The 21175-nt window shown below is 45.1% G+C and overlaps 3 protein-coding genes across 5 annotated transcripts; 2 read left to right on the top strand and 1 right to left on the bottom strand.

The window, feature by feature from the left end:
• Positions 1-5110: 5110 nt before the first annotated feature.
• Positions 5111-9436, top strand: LOC125528109. Of its 3 annotated transcripts, XM_048692623.1 has the most exons (9): positions 5111-5201; positions 5440-5508; positions 5680-5791; positions 5897-6049; positions 6901-7020; positions 7126-7204; positions 7937-8023; positions 8858-8920; positions 9073-9436. In XM_048692623.1, exons 4-9 carry the CDS (start codon positions 5994-5996, stop codon positions 9148-9150), a joined length of 483 nt encoding a protein of 160 aa, XP_048548580.1. In that variant the 5' UTR covers positions 5111-5201; positions 5440-5508; positions 5680-5791; positions 5897-5993; the 3' UTR covers positions 9151-9436. The 3 variants fall into 3 exon arrangements, with proteins under 3 accessions (XP_048548580.1, XP_048548586.1, XP_048548592.1); XM_048692629.1 differs by lacking the exon at positions 5680-5791; XM_048692635.1 differs by lacking the exons at positions 5111-5201; positions 5680-5791 and having other exon boundaries at positions 5208-5508.
• A 1416-nt stretch (positions 9437-10852) lies between these two features.
• Positions 10853-14352, bottom strand: LOC125528099 (syntaxin-71). Its single transcript, XM_048692612.1, has 9 exons — positions 14037-14352; positions 13810-13938; positions 12614-12785; positions 11967-12052; positions 11799-11867; positions 11684-11728; positions 11534-11596; positions 11362-11438; positions 10853-11142 (listed from the first exon to the last, which is right to left on the bottom strand). The coding sequence occupies exons 1-9, from the start codon at positions 14190-14192 to the stop codon at positions 11127-11129; spliced, it is 813 nt and encodes a 270-aa protein (XP_048548569.1). The 5' UTR covers positions 14193-14352; the 3' UTR covers positions 10853-11126.
• Positions 14353-17844: 3492 nt separating this feature from the next.
• Positions 17845-19348, top strand: LOC125538410 (myb-related protein Zm38-like). Its single transcript, XM_048701671.1, has 2 exons — positions 17845-18214; positions 18304-19348. The coding sequence occupies exons 1-2, from the start codon at positions 18079-18081 to the stop codon at positions 19092-19094; spliced, it is 927 nt and encodes a 308-aa protein (XP_048557628.1). The 5' UTR covers positions 17845-18078; the 3' UTR covers positions 19095-19348.
• Positions 19349-21175: the final 1827 nt, after the last annotated feature.

Genomic DNA, 21175 nt, shown 5'->3' with positions numbered 1-21175 from the left:
GAAGGAAAGTCACCGTGCTACAGTGCTAGTCTAGTGTAAAATGAAGAAGGAAAGTTAGGGACGGTTAGTAGATAGTTAGGAGGTTGTTTAGTGTTGATATTTACTGTAGATATAAATATTTTAAAATAATTTTATTTCACCATCAATTTGTTTGTATGTAATTACTATAAATATACGCAGTAGATCATCGATTTGGAAATTAATTTAAATCATTTTAACCTTAATCATGTGGATAGAAAGAAGGAAAGTTAGGGTACTGTAGCTTCTCTAACTTTTCTTCTCAATGTTAGAGGATCCGGTTCCAGGCAGTACCGGTGAGGTTGAGATCCTCTAACTTAATCAACTGAATTTGTGGTTTGTGACATGTGTGCCGCACAACAAACTGCCTCACATGTTAGTCACCCAAAATCATATACCTTATCTCGGATAATATTTTTTCACATCGGCCATGTTCCGAAGGACGCGAGTACCTGCATCGAGCATCTTTTTTGACTCCACTTCATGCCTACATTGAGGAGGTTGCATTGGCAATGGCAGCTCCCACTGGGCACAAGATCCTAAAACCCTTTCTGTCCAATGCAATTAAGTTCTAATCTTAAGCTTAAATCATCTTCGATGACTTTACTTTGCAACAAAACTACCCATGTTGGATCAATTGGTCATAGAAAAACATTTGGTCATTAAATTTAAGTCTGCTATGGAATGAAGCACAGTGGTCAATGAAAAGATGGGATATGAGAGGAACATTAGTGCTCATGTAACATGATCGTGGAATTTCTCGTCTTCTGCCCGCACAACGCACAGGCATTGTTCTAGTCATAGTATAATGCAACAATGACACGGTTGTAGGTAACACTTTTATGTTGGAAGAAACGCATGATTAGTCTTTGGATCTGTATCCATGCCGGTCGAGCAAACACGACACGCAGGGGGTATAACTGTGTCCTATGAGTTCTTTATATGTCACTCGATCAAAGAAAGGCCTCAAGGAACGCAAATAACAGCGGCGGCCGCAAGTAGCAGCGACAACAAGCGGCGGCATGCATCGACGGTGGCTTAGCTCGTGGTGCGTCCGTGAGCTAACTAGCTCCGGGTAGCCGCGGTACGCACAGGAGCTAGCTAGCTCTGGCTGTGTCCATCCATGAGTTGCCCGCGGTGCATGGAAGCTAGCTAGCTCCGCCCGCCCAAGGAGCAACAGTGGAGGCAACAGTCGTCGCCCGTCTGAGAGCACCAGCAGCAAGGAGCAAAGCGCAGCCAGTGAAAGAGCGGACATCAGCAGTGGCTGGCCGCGGCCGGCGCTAGAGCACGGGCCTCGAGGCGCTGCTCGACGATGGTGGCCATATCCACCACGGAGAGCGCCATGAATGAGCTCGGATGTGTGCTATGGCCGCTTCCAAACACGACTGACGTAAAGGGACTCGATTGCTTTTTTTTTGAAATTAACAAGGATCCGATTGCTTTTTTTACGAAATTTAAAGGGACTAGATTGCCTTTTTAAGGAGATGTAGGAGGACCAAGAAGATAGACACTGACGTGTGGGCCAACTCTGTCATAATCAAGTTTAAACGAGTCGAATTGGCTCTTTTCAGACCTGGTAGTTTTTAGTCAAGAATTAGTGAGAAAATGATAGTTTTCGGTACAAATTTGTAAAGTGGTAGTTTATTAAATACTCATATACATGTGAGGTATAGAACAAAAGAATGATGTTTGTACTAATTGTTTTTGCATGGTAATGATGTTTGTACTAGTCAATAGCTATATTCACTCGCAAGAAAAGTCAATAGCTGTATTCTACCTCTGACAACGTCATTTATCGCAACAGTGGAGGCAACAGTCGTCGCCCGCCTGAGAGCACCAGCAGCAAGGAGCAAAGCGCAGCCAGTGAAAGAGCGGACATCAGCAGTGGCTGGCCGCGGCCGGCGCTAGAGCACGGGCCTCGAGGCGCTGCTCGACGATGGTGGCCATATCCACCACGGAGAGCGCCATGAATGAGCTCGGATGCGTGCTATGGCCGCTTCCAAACACGACCGACGTAAAGGGACTCGATTGCTTTTTTTTTGAAATTAACAAGGATCCGATTGCTTTTTTTACGAAATTTAAAGGGACTAGATTGCCTTTTTAGGGAGATATAGGAGGACCAAGAAGATAGACACTGACGTGTGGGCCAACTCTGTCATAATCAAGTTTAAACGAGTCGAATTGGCTCTTTTCAGACCTGGTAGTTTTTAGTCAAGAATTAGTGAGAAAATGATAGTTTTCGGTACAAATTTGTAAAGTGGTAGTTTATAGACACAATTTCACGAATTGTGGTAATTTTTTGTTAAATACTCATATACATGTGAGGTATAGAACAAAAGAATGATGTTTGTACTAATTGTTTTTGCATGGTAATGATGTTTGTACTAGTCAATAGCTATATTCACTCGCAAGAAAAGTCAATAGTTGTATTCTACCTCTGACAACGTCATTTATCGCAACAGTGGAGGCAACAGCCGTCGCCAGCCTGAGAGCACCAGCAGCAAGGAGCAAAGCGCAGCCAGCGAAAGAGCGGACATCAGCAGTGGCTGGCCGCGGCCGGCGCTAGAGCACGGGCCTCGAGGCGCTGCTCGATGATGGTGGCCATGTCCACCACGGAGAGCGCCATGAATGAGCTCGGATGCGTGCTATGGCCGCTTCCAAACACGACCGACGTAAAGGGACTCGATTGCTTTTTTTTGAAATTAACAAGGATCTGATTGCTTTTTTTACGAAATTTAAAGGGACTAGATTGCCTTTTTAGGGAGATATAGGAGGACCAAGAAGATAGACACTGACGTGTGGGCCAACTCTGTCATAATCATGTTTAAACGAGTCGAATTGGCTCTTTTCAGACTTGGTAGTTTTTAGTCAAGGATTATTGAGAAAATGATAGTTTTCGGTACAAATTTGTAAAGTGGTAGTTTATAGACACAATTTCACGAATTGTGATAATTTTTTGTTAAATACTCATATACATGTGAGGTATAGAACAAAAGAATGATGTTTGTACTAATTGTTTTTGCATGGTAATGATGTTTGTACTAGTTAATAGCTATATTCACTCGCAAGAAAAGTCAATAGCTGTATTCTACCTCTGACAACGTCATTTATCGCAACAGTGGAGGCAACAGTCGTCGCCCGCCTGAGAGCACCAGCAGCAAGGAGCAAAGCGCAGCTAGCGAAAGAGCGGACATCAGCAGTGGCTGGCCACGGCCGGCGCTAGAGCACGGGCCTCGAGGCGCTACTCGACGATGGTGGCCATGTCCACCACGGAGAGCGCCATGAATGAGCTCGGATGCGTGCTATGGCCGCTTCCAAACACGACCGACGTAAAGGGACTCGATTGCTTTTTTTTGAAATTAACAAGGATCCGATTGCTTTTTTTACGAAATTTAAAGGGACTAGATTGCCTTTTTAGGGAGATATAGGAGGACCAAGAAGATAGACACTGACGTGTGGGCCAACTCTGTCATAATCAAGTTTAAATGAGTCGAATTGGCTCTTTTCAGACTTGGTAGTTTTTAGTCAAGGATTAGTGAGAAAATGATAGTTTTCGGTACAAATTTGTAAAGTGGTAGTTTATAGACACAATTTCACGAATTGTGGTAATTTTTTGTTAAATACTCATATACATGTGAGGTATAGAACAAAAGAATGATGTTTGTACTAATTGTTTTTGCATGGTAATGATGTTTGTACTAGTCAATAGCTATATTCACTCGCAAGAAAAGTCAATAGCTGTATTCTACCGCTGACAACGTCATTTATCGCAACAGTGGAGGCAACAGTCGTCGCCCGCCTGAGAGCACCAGCAGCAAGGAGCAAAGCGCAGCCAACGAAAGAGCGGACATCAGCAGTGGCTGGCCGCGGCCGGCACTAGAGCACGGGCCTCGAGGCGCTGCTCGGTGGCCATGTCCACCACGGAGAGCGCCATGAATGAGCTCGGATGCGTGCCATGGCCGCTTCCAAACACGACCGACGTAAAGGGACTCGATTGCTTTTTTTTGAAATTAACAAGGATCCAATTGCTTTTTTTATGAAATTTAAAGGGACTAGATTGCCTTTTTAGGGAGATATAGGAGGAGCAAGAAGATAGACACTGACGTGTGGGCCAACTCTGTCATAATCAAGTTTAAACGAGTCGAATTGGCTCTTTTCAGACCTGGTAGTTTTTAGTCAAGGATTATTGAGAAAATGATAGTTTTCGGTACAAATTTATACAGTGGTAGTTTATAGACACAGTTTCACAATTTGTGGTAATTTTTTGTTAAATACTCATATACATGTGAGGTATAGAACAAAAGAATGATGTTTGTACTAATTGTTTTTGCATGGTAATGATGTTTGTACTAGTCAATAGCTATATTCACTCGCAAGAAAAGTCAATAGCTGTATTCTACCTCTGACAACGTCATTTATCACAACAGTGGAGGCAACAGTCGTCGCCCGCCTGAGAGCACCAGCAGCAAGGAGCAAAGCGCAGCCAGCGAAAGAGCGGACATCAGCAGTGGCTGGCCGCGGCCGGCGCTAGAGCACGGGCCTCGAGGCGCTGCTCGACGATGGTGGCCATGTCCACCACGGAGAGCGCCATGAATGAGCTCGGATGCGTGCTATGGCCCCTTCCAAACACGACCGACGTAAAGGGACTCGATTGCTTTTTTTTGAAATTAACAAGGATCCGATTGCTTTTTTTATGAAATTTAAAGGGACTAGATTGCCTTTTTAGGGAGATATAGGAAGAGCAAGAAGATAGACACTGACGTGTGGGCCAACTCTGTCATAATCAAATTTAAATGAGTCGAATTGGCTCTTTTCAGACTTGGTAGTTTTTAGTCAAGGATTAGTGAGAAAATGATAGTTTCGGTACAAATTTGTAAAGTGGTAGTTTATAGACACAATTTCACGAATTGTGGTAATTTTTTGTTAAATACTTATATACATGTGAGATATAGAACAAAAGAATGATGTTTGTACTAATTATTTTTGTATAGTAATGATGTTTGTACTAGTCAATAGCTATATTCACTCGCAAGAAAAGTCAATAACTGTTTCGTCGTTCGCGTAGCACTACTCATCTATAAAGGTGGGAGTGATTTTTGAAACGAATACTCCTATTTCGGGTCCCACGCCCGTATCGCTGCTCCTCTCCTGCGCCGCTGGATCTTCTCCTTCCTCCCACTCAGGTGCGCCGCCGGCCCTCTTCCTCCCTCTCTGCTGCGCCGCCGGCCCTCTCCCTAGCTTCAGCTCGTGCGCGCCGCGGGCCCCTCCCTTGCTCCATCTGCTGCACAGCCGACCCTCTCCCTCGCTCCACATCGGCCCTCTTCCTCCCTCCCTTTCTTGCTGCCTCTCCTGCGCCACCAGCCCTCTCTTCCATGGATCTGCGTGGACGGCTTATTCATCTCATCCTCTCTCGATCTACAGGATACAAGGGGAAGAAGGCAGGGGTCTAGGTGCTACTCCGGCGCGGCGGCACACCCATCTCTCTTCAAGGTACAAATCCCTCTTCCTCTCCCCTTGTATATGCTGCTGTCCAGTACTTCTTTTTTTTTGGCTCATATTGCTGCTGTCTAGTACATCTTTTTGTTCAAATTGCTCTTGTCCAGTACATCTTTGCAATATGTGGTGATGTGTAATAATTTTGATAGCATGCATCAATTGTAGATGGTCAAGAAGATGAACAAAAGAAAAAGGATGGTTAGGGGAGCTGCTGTTTTTGTCACACTTGCTGCAATTGCAGTCATTGTTCGAGCTATAATAAGGAAGAGAAGACCACGTATTACATATGTCACACATAAGGATTAAGAAACTTACAATTCTTTTCGGGGTGTACTGATTAATGCCAATGATCCAAAATTTGATCTTTTTTTTTGTTCTTTAGCTTGGTCCGCCCAGCAATTTGTTTGTAGCTCCGCCACTGCTGAGACCCCTACGTTCCCAGCCACGCCTCGCCCACTCGCGCTGTGTGTGCCTCGGAGATGGCCGGCGCGTCATTTTTCGATCGGATGGTTTCCCAGCTTCGGTCGACATCCAAGTGAGGAAAACCTCCACATCCCTCAATCCTACCTTTTAGTTCTATTTCCATACATCTTGGCCTGTATGTTTTTCAGCAGAACATATAGATTCCACTTCAGGTGATTTGACCCTTTTTATTTTGGAAAATAGCATGCTTGCATAGACCGAGTACAGCGAAAGTGGCGTCATTCATCTCATTAATCCCATTTTGGAAGTGATACATGGTCTCTTTAGCATGCCAAGTATTCCAGTACAACTGGTGATAGATGGTATGCTGAAGAGTGCAAAACTAATAGTAAAATGTTAGTGCTCATGCATTTACACTATTTAGATTGTTGAAGAAGTTGAACATGTCATCTTAATCTTAGATGGTGGTTCGTGACTATTTCAATTAGGCAAGATGAATTCTATTGCCACTTGTAGGCATTCTCTTAGTGTATAATTAATTTATTATTGACAAGACAGCTTTGGATTAATCCTGTTACTGAGATATAGAAAAGATGTAACATATGTGGATAGAATATCTTCGGATATGTAGGGTATGTAGTGCGATGTGTGCAACAAACTCATTACATCCTTTGTATATCTCTCTAATTCTGTTTTTGTCTTCAGCATGAACGAACTAAACCTTCCCTTGAGACTTTATTCACCAGTGCGTGCAAGCAGTTTTTGTTTATGAATATCATTGCTCTAAAGACGGTTATAAAACCTGTAGCTTGTTGATTGCACTAACTCCGGAAGTCATTGTTTGCACACTGTCTGGCAGGCATTGTTCGCTCTCCCAGCTTTACAAATAGTAGAATTTAACTCATTTCCCGTTTTTTGGCTGTATCACTATTTTATTATGTTTGAATCATCTTGTTGTTGAAGGTACTACACTGGATATCCTAAGGATCTAGGGCCATCAAGAATCATACCGTTCACATCAGAGCGTCAGTTTGTGCAGCTATTACATGAAGGACGGCCTGTAGTTGTGGCCTTTACCATTAAGTATGTTAGTCTCATGTTTTTTGTTCAGAAACACAAGAATAGTTAAGTTGTCCTATGTCAATAGCTTTGCACATGCTTACAACAGTAATGAAATTGCTTTTGTAGGTGCACTTATACACAGCATCTTGACAAAGTACTAGAGGAAGCTGCTGCTACATTTTATCCTCATATAAAGTTTGTTCGGGTAAGCCACTACTCTTATTACGCCTCAAAAAATATCTCATAAGTATTTTCGGGTCACTTATAAGATGATGAGTTATTTTGAAAACTTCAATGCACTCTGCTTTTTCTGTTCAAATTATCATGGCTTGCTATTATGGAACATTGTAAAGGTTGGTTTGCTGTCTTAACTGCATGTTAAAATTCAAAACCTTGAAGTTAGTCCTATCTGATTTAATTTGTAGACACCTAACATAATACTACCTTTGGCGATGATCGCAAGATTAATCTAATTCAGCATGCATTATGAAGTTCACCAATTTCAGTCTTCTGTTGAGCTTCAGGCACATGTGTGGAAGCTCTTTGTTTTGCGAATGCATCTTTGATGATCTTTTCTATCCTTTTCTTTCACCTGCAAGAGAAGCAGCTCTATGGGAAGATTAGATGTGTGAATAGTTGCACTTGTCTTTTCTAAAAAATAGTTGTACTTTTATTATTTTGTCAATTGTAGATATTATGAAGTACAAAGATACGATCAATTAGTCACAGGATAGTTTACTTGGCTGCCTGTCAAATCAGACTTGTCACTTTTGATTTCCTTCTCATTTGGATGCTTTTAACTTGGGTAATATCATGATACACTATGCTTCAAATTTGTGGCTTCTTGCTTGCCATCTATACAAATTGCGACTGCTGCCATCCTGTTTGCCTTTAGTCTCGAACTGATAGGAATTATTATTTTGTTCTATGTTGTCAGGTGGAATGCCCAAAGTATCCTGGGTTTTGCCTCACGAGGCAAAAGACTGAGTATCCATTTCTTGAAGTATTTTACAACCCAGAACAGGTTATGATTGTTTACTTTACCTTACATCGGTTAACACATGTTGCCACTTCTTTACTTTGAATTATGTGCCACTTACATTTTTGTCAACAATCTTGATTCTTGATCTTATATTTCTTTTCTTAATCTTTGTGGCTAAAGAATTATAAGTTTCTTAATCCTTAGGTGTGCTAATGGCTGGAGAATCGTTAAAGGGTCCAACTTCTTTCTGCATGTTACCTTTAGCATTGGAAGTCATATGCCCTACTTTGAGGGAAATTTCGAGAACAGTTTCTGTATTATGTGCCCTCATGGTCCTCGTAAGAGTGGAAGAGTGAAGCACATATTGCATTGCGGTCTGATTTGCATCCACGATTACAACACTATACTGCTCCAATATTTGCGCAATTTAATTCCTGGTATACCAGAGAAGCACTTATCTTCTTTTGGGGGAGAGTAGACTAGGTTTTCAGGAAATGTGTGTATTATGTGGCTCAAATCTAGAGATTTGTCGTGTTCTTTGTCAGACCAGGGATTAGTGTTCTCATTTGCATCTCATTTCCGTACTGGAGAAGGATCTGCTCTGCTAACTTGCTCAAGTATGGTCGGTTTGTTCTTTGTTGAGCGTGAATGGCGTCGGTACCGTTTCTAGTTATTACTTGCGTAGCCGTGGTTAATGTGTTCCCATTATTATTTCATGGCTAGGCATCTGCACCGTTTCCCCAGAATGAATTTGGTTTCAATTCCTTTCTTTCTTTCTTCCTTATTTACTTGCTCATCGTGTTATCTGCACCTACACATGAATGTGCTTTTATTGTCAATTTTATCCTGGTAATAGCATGCTCTGCATTTTTTCAGGCTGCTAACCCAGGTAAGATCGTGGATCCGAGCATCACGAAATACTCCGCAAAAGTCCTACCTGTAAGCAATGCCCTGAAGCATCCTTTGAAAATATTCATGCATGAGCAATTCATTCATTAGTCACTTGCTTGTCAAGTCTAATGCTGTATAGAGGTTCGGTTCATAGTTTCCAGGTTGAGCTGATGTGATGCTATTTCCTTGTGTGCATGCAGTTCAACTATGACCAGAGCGTGTATGGATTTCGAGAGTATTTTAAGAAGTATGGGTTCAAGTATTCCGAAGCAAACTAGGTTTGTCATGGTGAAGCCCTGCAGAGTCAGCCAGTCCAACTCCAACTGGTTTGAATTTACTTTCAGCCTGTACTAACAGTGATACTGCATTCTTAAGAATCAGCACCCCCTGCATACTGGGCTGGCTCTGCCTTGGCAAATGGTTGGAAAAATGGCCAAGCTGTTAGCTAGGTTTCCAGTATGCTCAAGATTGTAGTAGAATTTCTGGATGTTGCATGTTGTTCTTTGTCAAATCTCTGAACTGCATTTTCAGACTCGCTATTAATAAAATATATTCTGCGGCTCACTATCTCATGCGCAGAAATTCTCCTTACTCCCTCCGTGCGGACGGACTTAGTTGACACTCAAACAACGGATGTATCTAGATCAAGAGTAGCAAACTATGTGCTTCTTAATTAGCATTGCTGAGGAGTTTGCAAACTGTGCATTAAGAACGACGAACGAACTTTGAATCAGAAAACCTGGTAAAATTAGGCTGCACTTTCTTAGTGTGTAACTGTACCAATCTGTATCCAAGCCGAACAGCAAACAGTTCCTCAAAAAAAAGTGCCATCCGAGCAGATCAATGTTAGCATAATATCCATTAACAAGGAGCAGAGCAATTTCTGTTCTAAATGACCTAGAAATATCCACCAGCTTTAACAAATTTTATAATAAATAGGTATATTATATTGGTTATTTGTCACTCTTTTCGCTTGCATGTAATCTTGGGCAGCTCGGAGAACACCGGCGAGTAATTAGGGGTGAACGGTTTGAGCTGCGAGATGTGTAAGATGTGGTGAATCCTCCTATACGGAATGGATATGGATAGACGAGGAAGTGCATTTAGGAAATTTTGCTTAATCCTGGACGGTTTATTAATAATTTTGCTCCCCAAATAATTCACTTTTATTTAAAAAATAATTCACATATTTAGGCCTTAACACAAATTTGGCTCAATCTTGTAGAAATAGGGAATTGAAATATAATCTCCTGTCTCGTTGCCCGTGACTTGGCAGGGCAGTGCTGGTGAGGTTGAGATCCTCGACTTGATCACCTGAATTTGTGGTTTGTGACATATGGGTCGCACAAGAAGCTGTCCCATATGTTACTCACCCTAAAATCATATACCATACGTCGGAGAATATTTTCCACATTGGCCGTGTTCTCAAGGACGCGGGTATTACCCGCACCGAGCATCTACATTGACGCTACATCATGCCTACATCAACGAGGCGTGAGACCTCACATCAACTCTGGCAATGGCAGCTCCCACTAAGCATAAAATCCTAAAACCCTTTCTGTCCAATGCAATTAAGTTCTAATCTTAGGCTTAAATCATCTTTGACAACTCCACTTTCAAGGAAAACTGCCCGTGTTGGATGAATTGGTCGTAAAAAAAATTGATCATTAAAACTTAAGTCTGCTAGGGAATCACAAGGTCGACAAAAAGAGAGAGGAACTTCAGCACTCGTGTAACATGATCATTGTATTCCTCGCCTTCTGCTCGTAGAACGCAAGGCCATTGTTGTCATAGTATAATGCAAAAATCACACGTATGTAGGTAACACTTTTATGTTGGAAGAAACGCATGCATGTTTAGCCTTTGGATTTGTACCCATGCCGGTCAAGCCAACACGACACGCAGGGGCTAACTGTGACCCGTGAGTTATTTATGCCACTCAAAGAAAGGCCTGAGGAAATACAGATATACATGGACAGATTTAGAACAAAAGAATGGCGTTTGTACTCTCACTAAGCAATTTACTCCCGAATATACATACAATCAGACATCCATCAGGTCAACACACATATAATCATCACTGCTTCATCAACAAGCATAATAATAATCTAACAACACCATGATATTACACAGATGAGACGAACCGAATTACTCGTGGCACACGTTTGAAACCCATCACAGCAGGACATGACAAGTAGAGAATCCAATGCAAGACCACTACCGACCGCGACATGAGCACACCGTTGCACCTCACTCACTTCTTAAGCACACTGCGACACAATAAAAACAGCATGGAGCAAAACCATTAGAAAGGTCAAACAGGGCAGTGTGATTTAAACAAGATGGATGTGGTAACCATCAAGCAAGCGAGTAAAGAAATATGAGGTAATACTATATCTTTCATTCATCGGCTGGTCCAAATTCAGGCTAGTTAAAAAGTGAAGGAGAATGTCCACTGGAGTGGTTGCTTGGCAAAGGAAGTTACTTACTTGTAAAGGTAGGCAGCGATACCAAGTATGATACAGAGCAGGATAATGTCGACGCAGAAGTTGCGACTGGATCTCATCTGACAACAATCCAAAGAGAAACATGCATGCATGAGCTCACCAATCTACCAAAGCATCAGCCAAGGAAAGTACAGAGAGAAGAGTGAACTTTTACCTGAAGAATGGTCTGCTTTAGCCTCACGTTGGTATTCTTCAGATCTGCATTGGCTCTATCCACCTGCATTTATCGTTTTATCAGACATTAAGCATTGCCGAGACGCCTGTCAGAAGAAATATCAAAAATGACAGCGGCCAAAGAACTGACCTTGTCATCCATTTCATCCATCAAGGGAACTTGCCTATCCAATTCCTGATGATCACAACAATTAGTATGTTACACATAATCAGCGTATAACTCGAAAAGAAGCACAGGACGCAACCTCATTCATATCCGATGCCATGTTCTTCAGAGTTGCCAGCCCTTCACCAATAACATCCAAACCTTCATCCTGCAGAATATCATTGCAAAAAACAAGGTCTGGTTAGTATCCAGTGGAAGCACAAAACGAACAGAAGAAAAACATTAGATTGGTGAATCAAAACCTTACCTGCTTCATTCTACGCATCTCATATTCCTGACGAAATTTATTTGATTCTTCAGTCCCCTTAAAGTACTCATCATCAAAGTTTCCATCTGTGTGTGCCGTGGCAAGAGAAAACTAAAAGGTTCAGCTCGTGACCCTCAGGAGGATAAGAGTAAATTTAAGAAGGGCATCTAACAGGCCATGCCAGAGATGATGAGGAAACAGGCACAATGTACATCGCTCAACCAACTTTATGCATGGTGGAATGCATGTTCAGTTCAAATTTATAATGCCAACATATTTTGTCCATCTAATGCTAATATAGAAAGCAGAGTTGTGTGCTAAAACAATGAAGGAACATGTGCACATGGAAATTGAAATTGGCCTAATTTGGCACAGAACAATGTTAACCTTAAGATGAGGATACACTCACAGCAACTAGATGAACATTTATATAAAACAACAAGCTTAATTTTAGAATCCCTCAGAAAGGAGAACTATTTTTTACAGCAGCATGATAAATCATGAATTAAGCTAATGCACGCAAAATGAAGCTGCTTAGTGTAGATCTGAACATGCAATGCACAAGGGGAAAAGGGAACTTGGCCAGATCATTCCAAAGCCAATGCATAACGATGACTTAGGTGATACCATAAATAATTATCACTAACCAGAAGTAGAGTCGAACTTGACGCCTCCACCAGGACGGGATCCTGAGGCTCCCCAACCTCCATTTTTCTTTGTCGCACTAGAACTACCATCCGGTATTGATTGAATTCTATCAGGCAAGGCGGCAACCAGATCACTACGGGTAGCAAGTTCCTCCTTTGTGAGCCCTTTGACCTGTTACAACAAATGCAGAAAATAGTCAGATTTTTTCTCTAAGGAAAACACAAAAACTTTGCGTCTCAATGCAGAACAACATCGGAACTAATATTACCAAATTCTAAATGGATTGTTTATCAAAAACTAATTAAATCAAATGGGCAAAGTACATGCTATCCAAACTATGCAGAACAAAACATTGAATAATATGGAGGCAGGTGCTAGAAGAAATTGAAAGTAGAAAAAACAAGTGTAAAAGTAAAACCACGACCAAATAGTTTGCTCAGTGCTCAACTGCTCATGCATATCCTCTCATATACTAGCGCAGAGATATGCATGACCAAGGAAAGCATGTTACCAAACTCAATATATGCAGCTAATATGCATATCAAGTCAATACTCAATGTTACTTAAATGCTAAGTTGAACAAAAAAAGGATGGGACAAGGTAAGGCGTACTTAAGCTCCCAAGACAACAGCAGCAATAGATAGAATTGTTTGATATCAACAATAGCACGCTTGTCTAGTTCAAATAAATAGCTATGCATTTGAAAGAAAAGGCAAGCAGCAGAAGATAATGTTGAGACTCCATATTGTTTATACTGGTCATATGCAAAAGAACTGGGCATTGATGTAAATAAGTCTAGGCATCATCTATACTAACAACTAAATGGAAGTACATTGCAACATACAAGACCTTCAATTTCTCCAACATATGCTTAGAATTCCATCTATATAATCAGCATATAAACAACACCCTACCAATCCTATAAAATCATAAACATACTTTCCCACAAATTCTGCAAAAAATACCAGTCCCATCGGTTCTAAACTGCACCAGGTGATCCAGCAAATCACCTCGCTGACACAGAAATTGCTTCATTTTTTCCGTTGACATTCAACAACCGCGCACCCTAAATTTAGGCAGTCTCCTTCAAGGTAAGCTGGCCTCTTTTGCTGCCAGTAAACAACATGGATAGCGAGTCCTAGCGGCCACAGAAGAAGCAGATCTAGCGGGTCAGCGCAGAGATGATCGGACGAACCTTCTTGAGCGCGAGGCGCTGCAGCTTGGGCAGGTCCTCCTCGAGGAGCTTGGCCTTGGCGCGGCGGATCTCGGCGTTGAGCGCGACGACCGTGGCCCGGTTCTTCTCCTGCCTCGCCGCCTCCGCTTTCTGCAACAGCAACAACCCTATCAGATTCAGATCGCCGCGCGGGGCAACGCGCGCCCGGTGGAGCACGAGCGGGGGGAGCGAGAGTAGGCGCGGGGTACCTCCACGCACTGGGAGATCTCGGCGTCGACGGAGCCGTAGAGGCGGGCGAAGGGGTCCTCGCCGGCGACGTTGGCGCCGTTGAGCTTCTCGGCGTCGTACTTGTCGTACTTCTGGCAGATGGCGTCCACCCGCGTGAGGATGTCGATCACCGTCATCGCCGCGGCCCGATCTCCGCCCGCTCCGACGAGATCGAGGGGAGGATTGCGGAGGAAGGGAGAGGGGAGAGCAACCGCCTAGCTGCCGGCCGCTGGGGAGGAAGACGGAACTGGACGGGGAAAGGGAGGAGACGGAGCCTTCCGTGGTCGGTCAGAGACTGGGTGGGTCGCACAGCCTGGCCGTGGCCGGCCGGGCCTAGGAGGCTAGGCTGGCTCGGTCTGGGTTGGGCTCGGCCCGTTTGGGCCGAGTGGGTAGCATGTGTTGGGCTTTTTTTTTTTTTTGCTTTCGAGTTTTGTGTTTGTCACGGTGAGTCGGTGACGAACGGGTTAGCCGCCATGGCTTGACTTCATGTCTTTCCCCGATTTAAATTCTTTTATTGTTTACTTCGTGTCCTTCTAAGTCAGAGTGTTCTCACTATCAAAAGAAAGCCAGAGTGTTCTCTCTATATAAGAACTGGGACTTCTGTTTTTTACTTAAGGCAAATTTAATGTCATGTCACCTACTACCTACCAAGGAAACCATATTCCATTTCACGTTTCATCTCCAGAGAGTAAGGAGCATGTTTTGAGTTGCGTGTTTTGATTGTTGATCATGGGAGGGAGTGAGCGAGCAGGCATGAAGGGGTGCCCACTCACTCACGTAACAGGAAAACAAAGACCGTGTTGTGATATGGCGGCTGAATTCAGCTGCTAACAACGGGGCTTTGTCATCATCGGTGTTGATGGAGATGAATGTGTAGTTGTCAAAATTTAGGGCGGGGCTGGTGTTCGCGGCAAAAGAGTCTAGGCGGGCCTTTAACTTGGTGATCTAGGCAATGTTAGCATGCAGGATGATCAACATGTTGGCGGTGTACCAAAGGACGGAGCACAACATGTACAGCTGTCAAATTTCAGGGTGAGGCCAGTGCTCCCAGCAAAAGACTCTAGGAGGGCCTTTAACTTGGTGAACCAGGTAATATTAGCATGAAGGATTATCAACTTGTCAACGGTGTATTGGACAATGAAGCACGACATGTGCACTTGTCAATTTTTAGGGTGAGGCCAGTGCTCGCAGTGAAAACACTCTAGGAGGGCCTTTAACTTGGTGAACCAGGTAATATTAGCATGAAGGATTGTCAACTTGTCAACGGTGTATTGGACGACGAAGCACGACATGTGCACTTGTCAATTTTTAAGGTGAGGTGAGTGCTCGCAGCGAAACACCCTAGGAGGGCCTTTAACTTGGTGAACTATGCAATGTTAGCATGAAGGATTATCAACTTGTCAACGTGTATTGGACGACAAAGCACGACATGTACATTTGTCAATTTTTAGGGTGAGGCCAGTGCTCGCAGCGAAACACTCTAGGAGGGCCTTTAACTTGGTGAACCAGGCAATATCAGCATGAAGGATTATCAACATGTCTGTAGTGTATTGGACGATGAAACACGACATGTGCAGTTGCCAAATATAGGGTGAGGCTAGTGCTCGAAGTGGAAGACTCTAGGAAGGCCTTTAACTTGATGAACTAGGCAATGTTAGCATGAAGGATTATCAACATGTCAATGGTGTATTGGACGACGAAGCACGACATGTGCAGCTGTCAAATTTTAAGGTGAGGTCAATGCTCGTGGCTTAAGACTCTAGGATGGCCTTTAACTTGGCGGGCTAGGCAATGTTAGCATGAAGGATTATCAACTTGTCGGCGATATATTGGAGGACGAAGTACAACATGTGCGGGTTCAACAGATCCTCGAGACGCCACAACGCACTGATCATGATAATGAGGCGTTGGAGGACTTCGACGTCATGGTGAAAATAAGGTAGCGCGGAGCCCCTGCCTTAGCCCGTAACTGATCCACCTTCAAGGGGGGTCATGGAGGAGGACAACGTAGAGGGCGAAGTGTTAGGTTGACAATCCACCCGGGCCAATGCGTTTGGAGCCTTTGGTGTCGTGCTCATGACCAAGGGCCTCCTAGGACACATAGTCAAAAGCCTTTCGAAAATCTAATTTGAATACCTTGCTTATGGTAGCACAACGTGCTTTCGAGAACCCAGTTTGCTATGGGTGATCCAAGAATGGCACAAGGCCACGAGGGGGGTTTCATCTTAATTGTCATCGACCTTGACAATATTTTGATGATGCGATTCCCCGCGGAGGAATGGGCATGAAGTTCTTCGGCTCAGTGGCGATTCTATGTGTTGGCTGTGGGGTTAGCTGCCCCCACAACCGTTGAGGAAAATAGCCTAAGATTCTTGAGGCTCGCTTCGCCGCTACTTCGGTTGGATAGTGGTGTTTAGCGGTTGATGCCAGACAGGTTCGCAGTGTGGTTGAAGATGTCATATGCAACCATGTGTTTTCTGTGCCTCCGTGTGAGTTGTTAGTGCGACGAACCTTGCCCCATCGATCACCTGACTTCATCTCTGTTTTCAAATAAGAAAAGCTTGACTTCACGCCCTTCCCAATAAAAAGAACTTCACTTACTGTCCTTCCAAGTCAAAATGTTGATTCTATATACACTTGGATTTTGGAGATTTCTCAGTATGAAAAACTTGACTCGTCGTCGTCCCCTCTAAAATAAACTTGACTTGTCGTCGTCCACCGGCCAAGAAAACTAAACTCCACGTCAAGTGTCATCTCCAAAGAATAACGAGCACCCATGTTCAGAGCACAGAGAAAGAGAAACCGTATTTATACTATGCCTAACCACCACACTCTGAACTTTGTTGTCAACATGGTTGCTGAACATGGGAGTGGCGCCGCTCTGCCCCAGGCTGGCCAAGTCGACCTCAGGATTCGATCAGGTCCCAAACACTGGAGCCAGAAGTCAGAGCACCAACCGGACCCTTCCACGGTTCCCACCATGCATCCATCCATATCCATGCATGCACGGCTCTCGCATGAGGAGAAGAAGAGCTGGCCCTGGGCATGCAGGACCACCCCACCACCCACCCGTGCGTATGACGAAACGGAAAGCATGCATCGGCCAAGCTAACCGTGGTGACCACGATCATGCATGTGCGCGCGCGATGCCCCTACGGAAATATACGACCTCGGCAACGCGACGAGCGCGCCGCGCTGGCAAAGCGGCGTGCCGTCGACGTCGAGAGGTTGACGAACGCGCGCGCGCGCAAAGCTGGCCGGGTGCGCGAGCGGTTGGCATGCCAGCCCTGGCCCGATCCGTCGTCGTCGTCTCCGTCCTGGCAAAGCTTGCTTTGAGAGCCGCTTTAGGCCCGGCTTCGTCTCCGCTGAATCGCTAGCGTTTGGACGCACGCTCGACGAAAGAATCAACCCCGAAAAGGGGTCATCGGAGACTTGGAGTGCAATGCCCTACGTACCCTACCCGCGGTCAGGCTGTGCGCTTCTTCTTCTACGTGCTTGGCTCCAAAGGCAAGCGGCAATAATTAGCGGTAAAAAAGTAATAAAAGGCAGTAAAGGTGTTGACTATTGACCGCGCGGTTGGTTGGAGACCGAGTGAGCCGTCGTGTGAAACCACGGCGAGGTTGATCTTTTTGGTCAAGAGGGGCCGCGGATGGCGACGGGGTGCTAGAAAAACATCCATCACACGACGACCTTGGAGACGTTGAACTATACGACGGCGACGGCGGCGAGGAGGACGCGGTACCGTACCGCCGGGCCCCGCGCGGCCGCTATAAGAATCTGCACCCGGTCGCTGCAGTTTCTACTTGTGCTGGCATTGGCAGAGGTAGACAGACAGGCAGACAGTGTCTGCCAGTTAATGAGGGAAACATTCTGCCTGTTCCGTCGCTAGCTAGCTGTGCCGCTGTGGTGTGAGTGATTGAGAGTTCGAGACTGGCTGATTGACTCTGTCGGAACTAGCTTGGAGGACGGCGATCGACGACTCTCTCCGGCCGCCGTGCTGCGACGTGTGTAGTAGGTAGATAGATGGGGCGCGCGCCGTGCTGCGACAAGGCGAGAGTGAAGCGGGGGCCGTGGTCGCCGGAGGAGGACGAGCAGCTGCGGAGCTACGTCCGGGCTAATGGCGTCGGCGGCAACTGGATCGCCCTGCCGCACAAAGCAGGTACGTAGTGCTACGCTCGTATGGACGCCGACGGTGGTGCACGCGGCTGATCGCTGTTCCCATGCTCATCGATTTCTTTGATGCTCCAGGGCTGAACCGGTGCGGCAAGAGCTGCCGCCTGCGGTGGCTCAACTACCTGAGGCCGGACATCCGGCACGGCGGCTACACGGAGCAGGAGGACCGCGTCATCTGCTCCCTGTACGCCTCCATCGGCAGCCGCTGGTCCATCATCGCCTCCAAGCTCCCCGGCCGCACCGACAACGACGTCAAGAACTACTGGAACACCAAGCTCAAGAAGAAGGTCATGCCCATGCCCATGCCCATGCCTGGCCCTCACTACCACCACCACGCCGGCCTCGGGGCCTTCTCCGCGCCCGCGACGCCGTCAGGTCCTGCCGGGTCTTGGAGCCAATGCGTGCCGTCCACCCTGCAGCCCGCCGCACTCTCGCCGGCGGCGTCCGGCTCCTCCTCCGTCGACACCACCTCATCAGGCGGCGACATGTGCTTCGCCCCCGCCGGCATGTACCAGCCGCACCACCCCATGCAGGGGTTCGTGCACGTAGACTCGTCGCCCCAGACCGTGCTCGCGCCCATGCCACTAGACGTCCCCGCCGCCACCGGCATCTGGGCGCCGTCCATGCCTGCAGCGAGTGACGTCGGTGGCGTGGCGCTGGAGGACGCGTTCCTCGCCGATCTCGGCGCCTACGGCGACCTGCTGCTCGGCGGGTTCGGCGGACAGCTGCTGCAGGACAACAAGGCCACCGCCGCCATGGAGCTCCCCGGGGCGTGCTACTTCCCCAACATGGCCGAGATGTGGGCCGCCGACCACGCCCACGCCCACGCCAAGCCGCCGCAGGGCCTCTGCAACACGTTCACATAGGATTCACGACATGATTTGCTCCATTGGATTCGTCAGCACACACGTAATTGAGACCTTGCTCCCCGAGTTGTGCATGAGAGATCAATCACATGTGAATTACTATGCTATAGAATAGATAGAAATATGTACTTACTCAGTTTAGGTGTGGATTACATACATGTACTTGTTGGAGTACTCAACTGAGGTGTGGATTTATATATCTGTGCTCAATTTTACTTCAGAAAATAATGAAACCACAATGATACCATGAGATATATCGACCGCCAAGTCGAACAGCAGTGGATGCGGTTTGCTTAGGCCGATCGGACGACACAATAACATGATGTACATGTGCGGTTTACGCCTTCCTAGATATGACCAAATCACCTCGTATGTTTCCTCGACAAGAATACACATATACTACACCGAAAATGACGAGACTATATATGTCTACATACGGTCTGGTGATGCCGGCATTATGATACGCAATGTATGCGCATGAGTGACATGAGACCTGCATCTCCTTAGTCGACCCTTTCCAAGGCCTCAGAACTAGCGTACATGTGGATGCAAGGAACCTTTGCAAGATCCTCTCCTCTGTAGGGTTTGTAAACACTCTTATCTCTCTTGTGATTTGATTACTCATTGTATACTATATCTTGGAGCACATAGTATGCTAATTTAATTATTAAGCATGTATGTCTCCATTGTCATCTCTAGTAGTAAAGTGATTGGAGTCGAAGACTTTGAGCTCAGCGACTAAAGAGCCGTACATTGACCGTCTGGAAACTAAGTGCTAGCATTGGTTTCCGAGAAGCTTCCTTCACTACTACACTTGTCATGACATCATGGGGGGCAATCCGTGGGTGGCATTTCAGCAGTGTTGGTAAGAAAAGGGATTTTTTTTGGTTCATGTGTCGTGTTGTCCGTGGACATTTCCTTGCATTCTATACCTTTTTAGCATGTTTTTCGTTGCTTCATGCATTTCCTTGCATTCTATAGCTTTTTTATTTGTTTGTCGTTGTATCACCCGATCGAGAGTTATGCCAATGAATTATTGTGGTGGCATGTCATGTCATGGAATACTTTTACAGACTTAGTGTGACTTGTCAATACAGACTGATTCACAAGGAAAAATAGAGATTATCCGTATTTTTCTTATATATGGTATATTAACCTAACGTTTAAAGGTTTTCAGTATGATACTTTTCACCAGTAGGGCCCCTCATATAGGCATTTCCCATAGTTCATAAAAAAAGAAAGCGATGCGTTTTTCTCAACAAGAAAAAAAGGAGTAGAGATGCACCATTCACATTTATACTTTCAGTATCGCAAGTCAATCCAAAAGTCTGTCGAAGTCGAGGCAAAACCATGAGTTATACGTTACTTCTAGTTAGTTGGTGATTTACTATGAATTACTGGCACCGGTGCACCACACATAGATGTCCAGGTCGTTTTGGTCAACATGGGTAAATCCAACAAAAACATGCCAAATGGTAGTGATCAATGAAGTTTCCTTGTGCGATCGAGTAGCTGATAATTCAGCAAGATCGTAATCAATGAAGTTTTCTTTTGGGAAAGTAGATTTGCAACTTGAGTGTTGCAACTTTCCTTTGTACCACTATCAATGACGAGTTGTTGACTTCTACCGTTTTGCCTGTTTTGGAGCTCGGGTACGTACGTCTACATGACATGCATGGACTTTATCAGAGCGTCACTAGCAGTAGGTGGCAGCTTGTGGTCGGGTAGTTCCGTGGTTGAGGCAAATATATGTGTACATGAGTCGTGAGCGATATGTTTTTTTGTGTGAATACGCTGGATGTTTACCATGCATTGATATGTAGAAAAAGAGTTGGTTACAGTGGACTTGTTTGATCGCCAATAGTATATATTTGACTGAATAAAATTAAAAAGATGTATAGGTCATTGCCGACTTGGACAACTGATTTAACTGGTTTTAAAACGAGAAGTTGCACACTCCGTCTCACCGAAAAACTGTATGTTGTTGCTCTGCTCGAATAACTCCTCAAATAATCTCAGCTCCTTCCGCGACACCTTTGCCTAGAGTTTTCGTAGCAGATTCATCATCAGTTGCGCAATTA

The sequence above is a fragment of the Triticum urartu genome, chromosome 1 (genome assembly GCF_003073215.2).
Source record: "Triticum urartu cultivar G1812 chromosome 1, Tu2.1, whole genome shotgun sequence".
NCBI lineage: Eukaryota > Viridiplantae > Streptophyta > Magnoliopsida > Poales > Poaceae > Triticum > Triticum urartu.
This window is presented reverse-complemented; position numbering and strand designations above follow the sequence as displayed.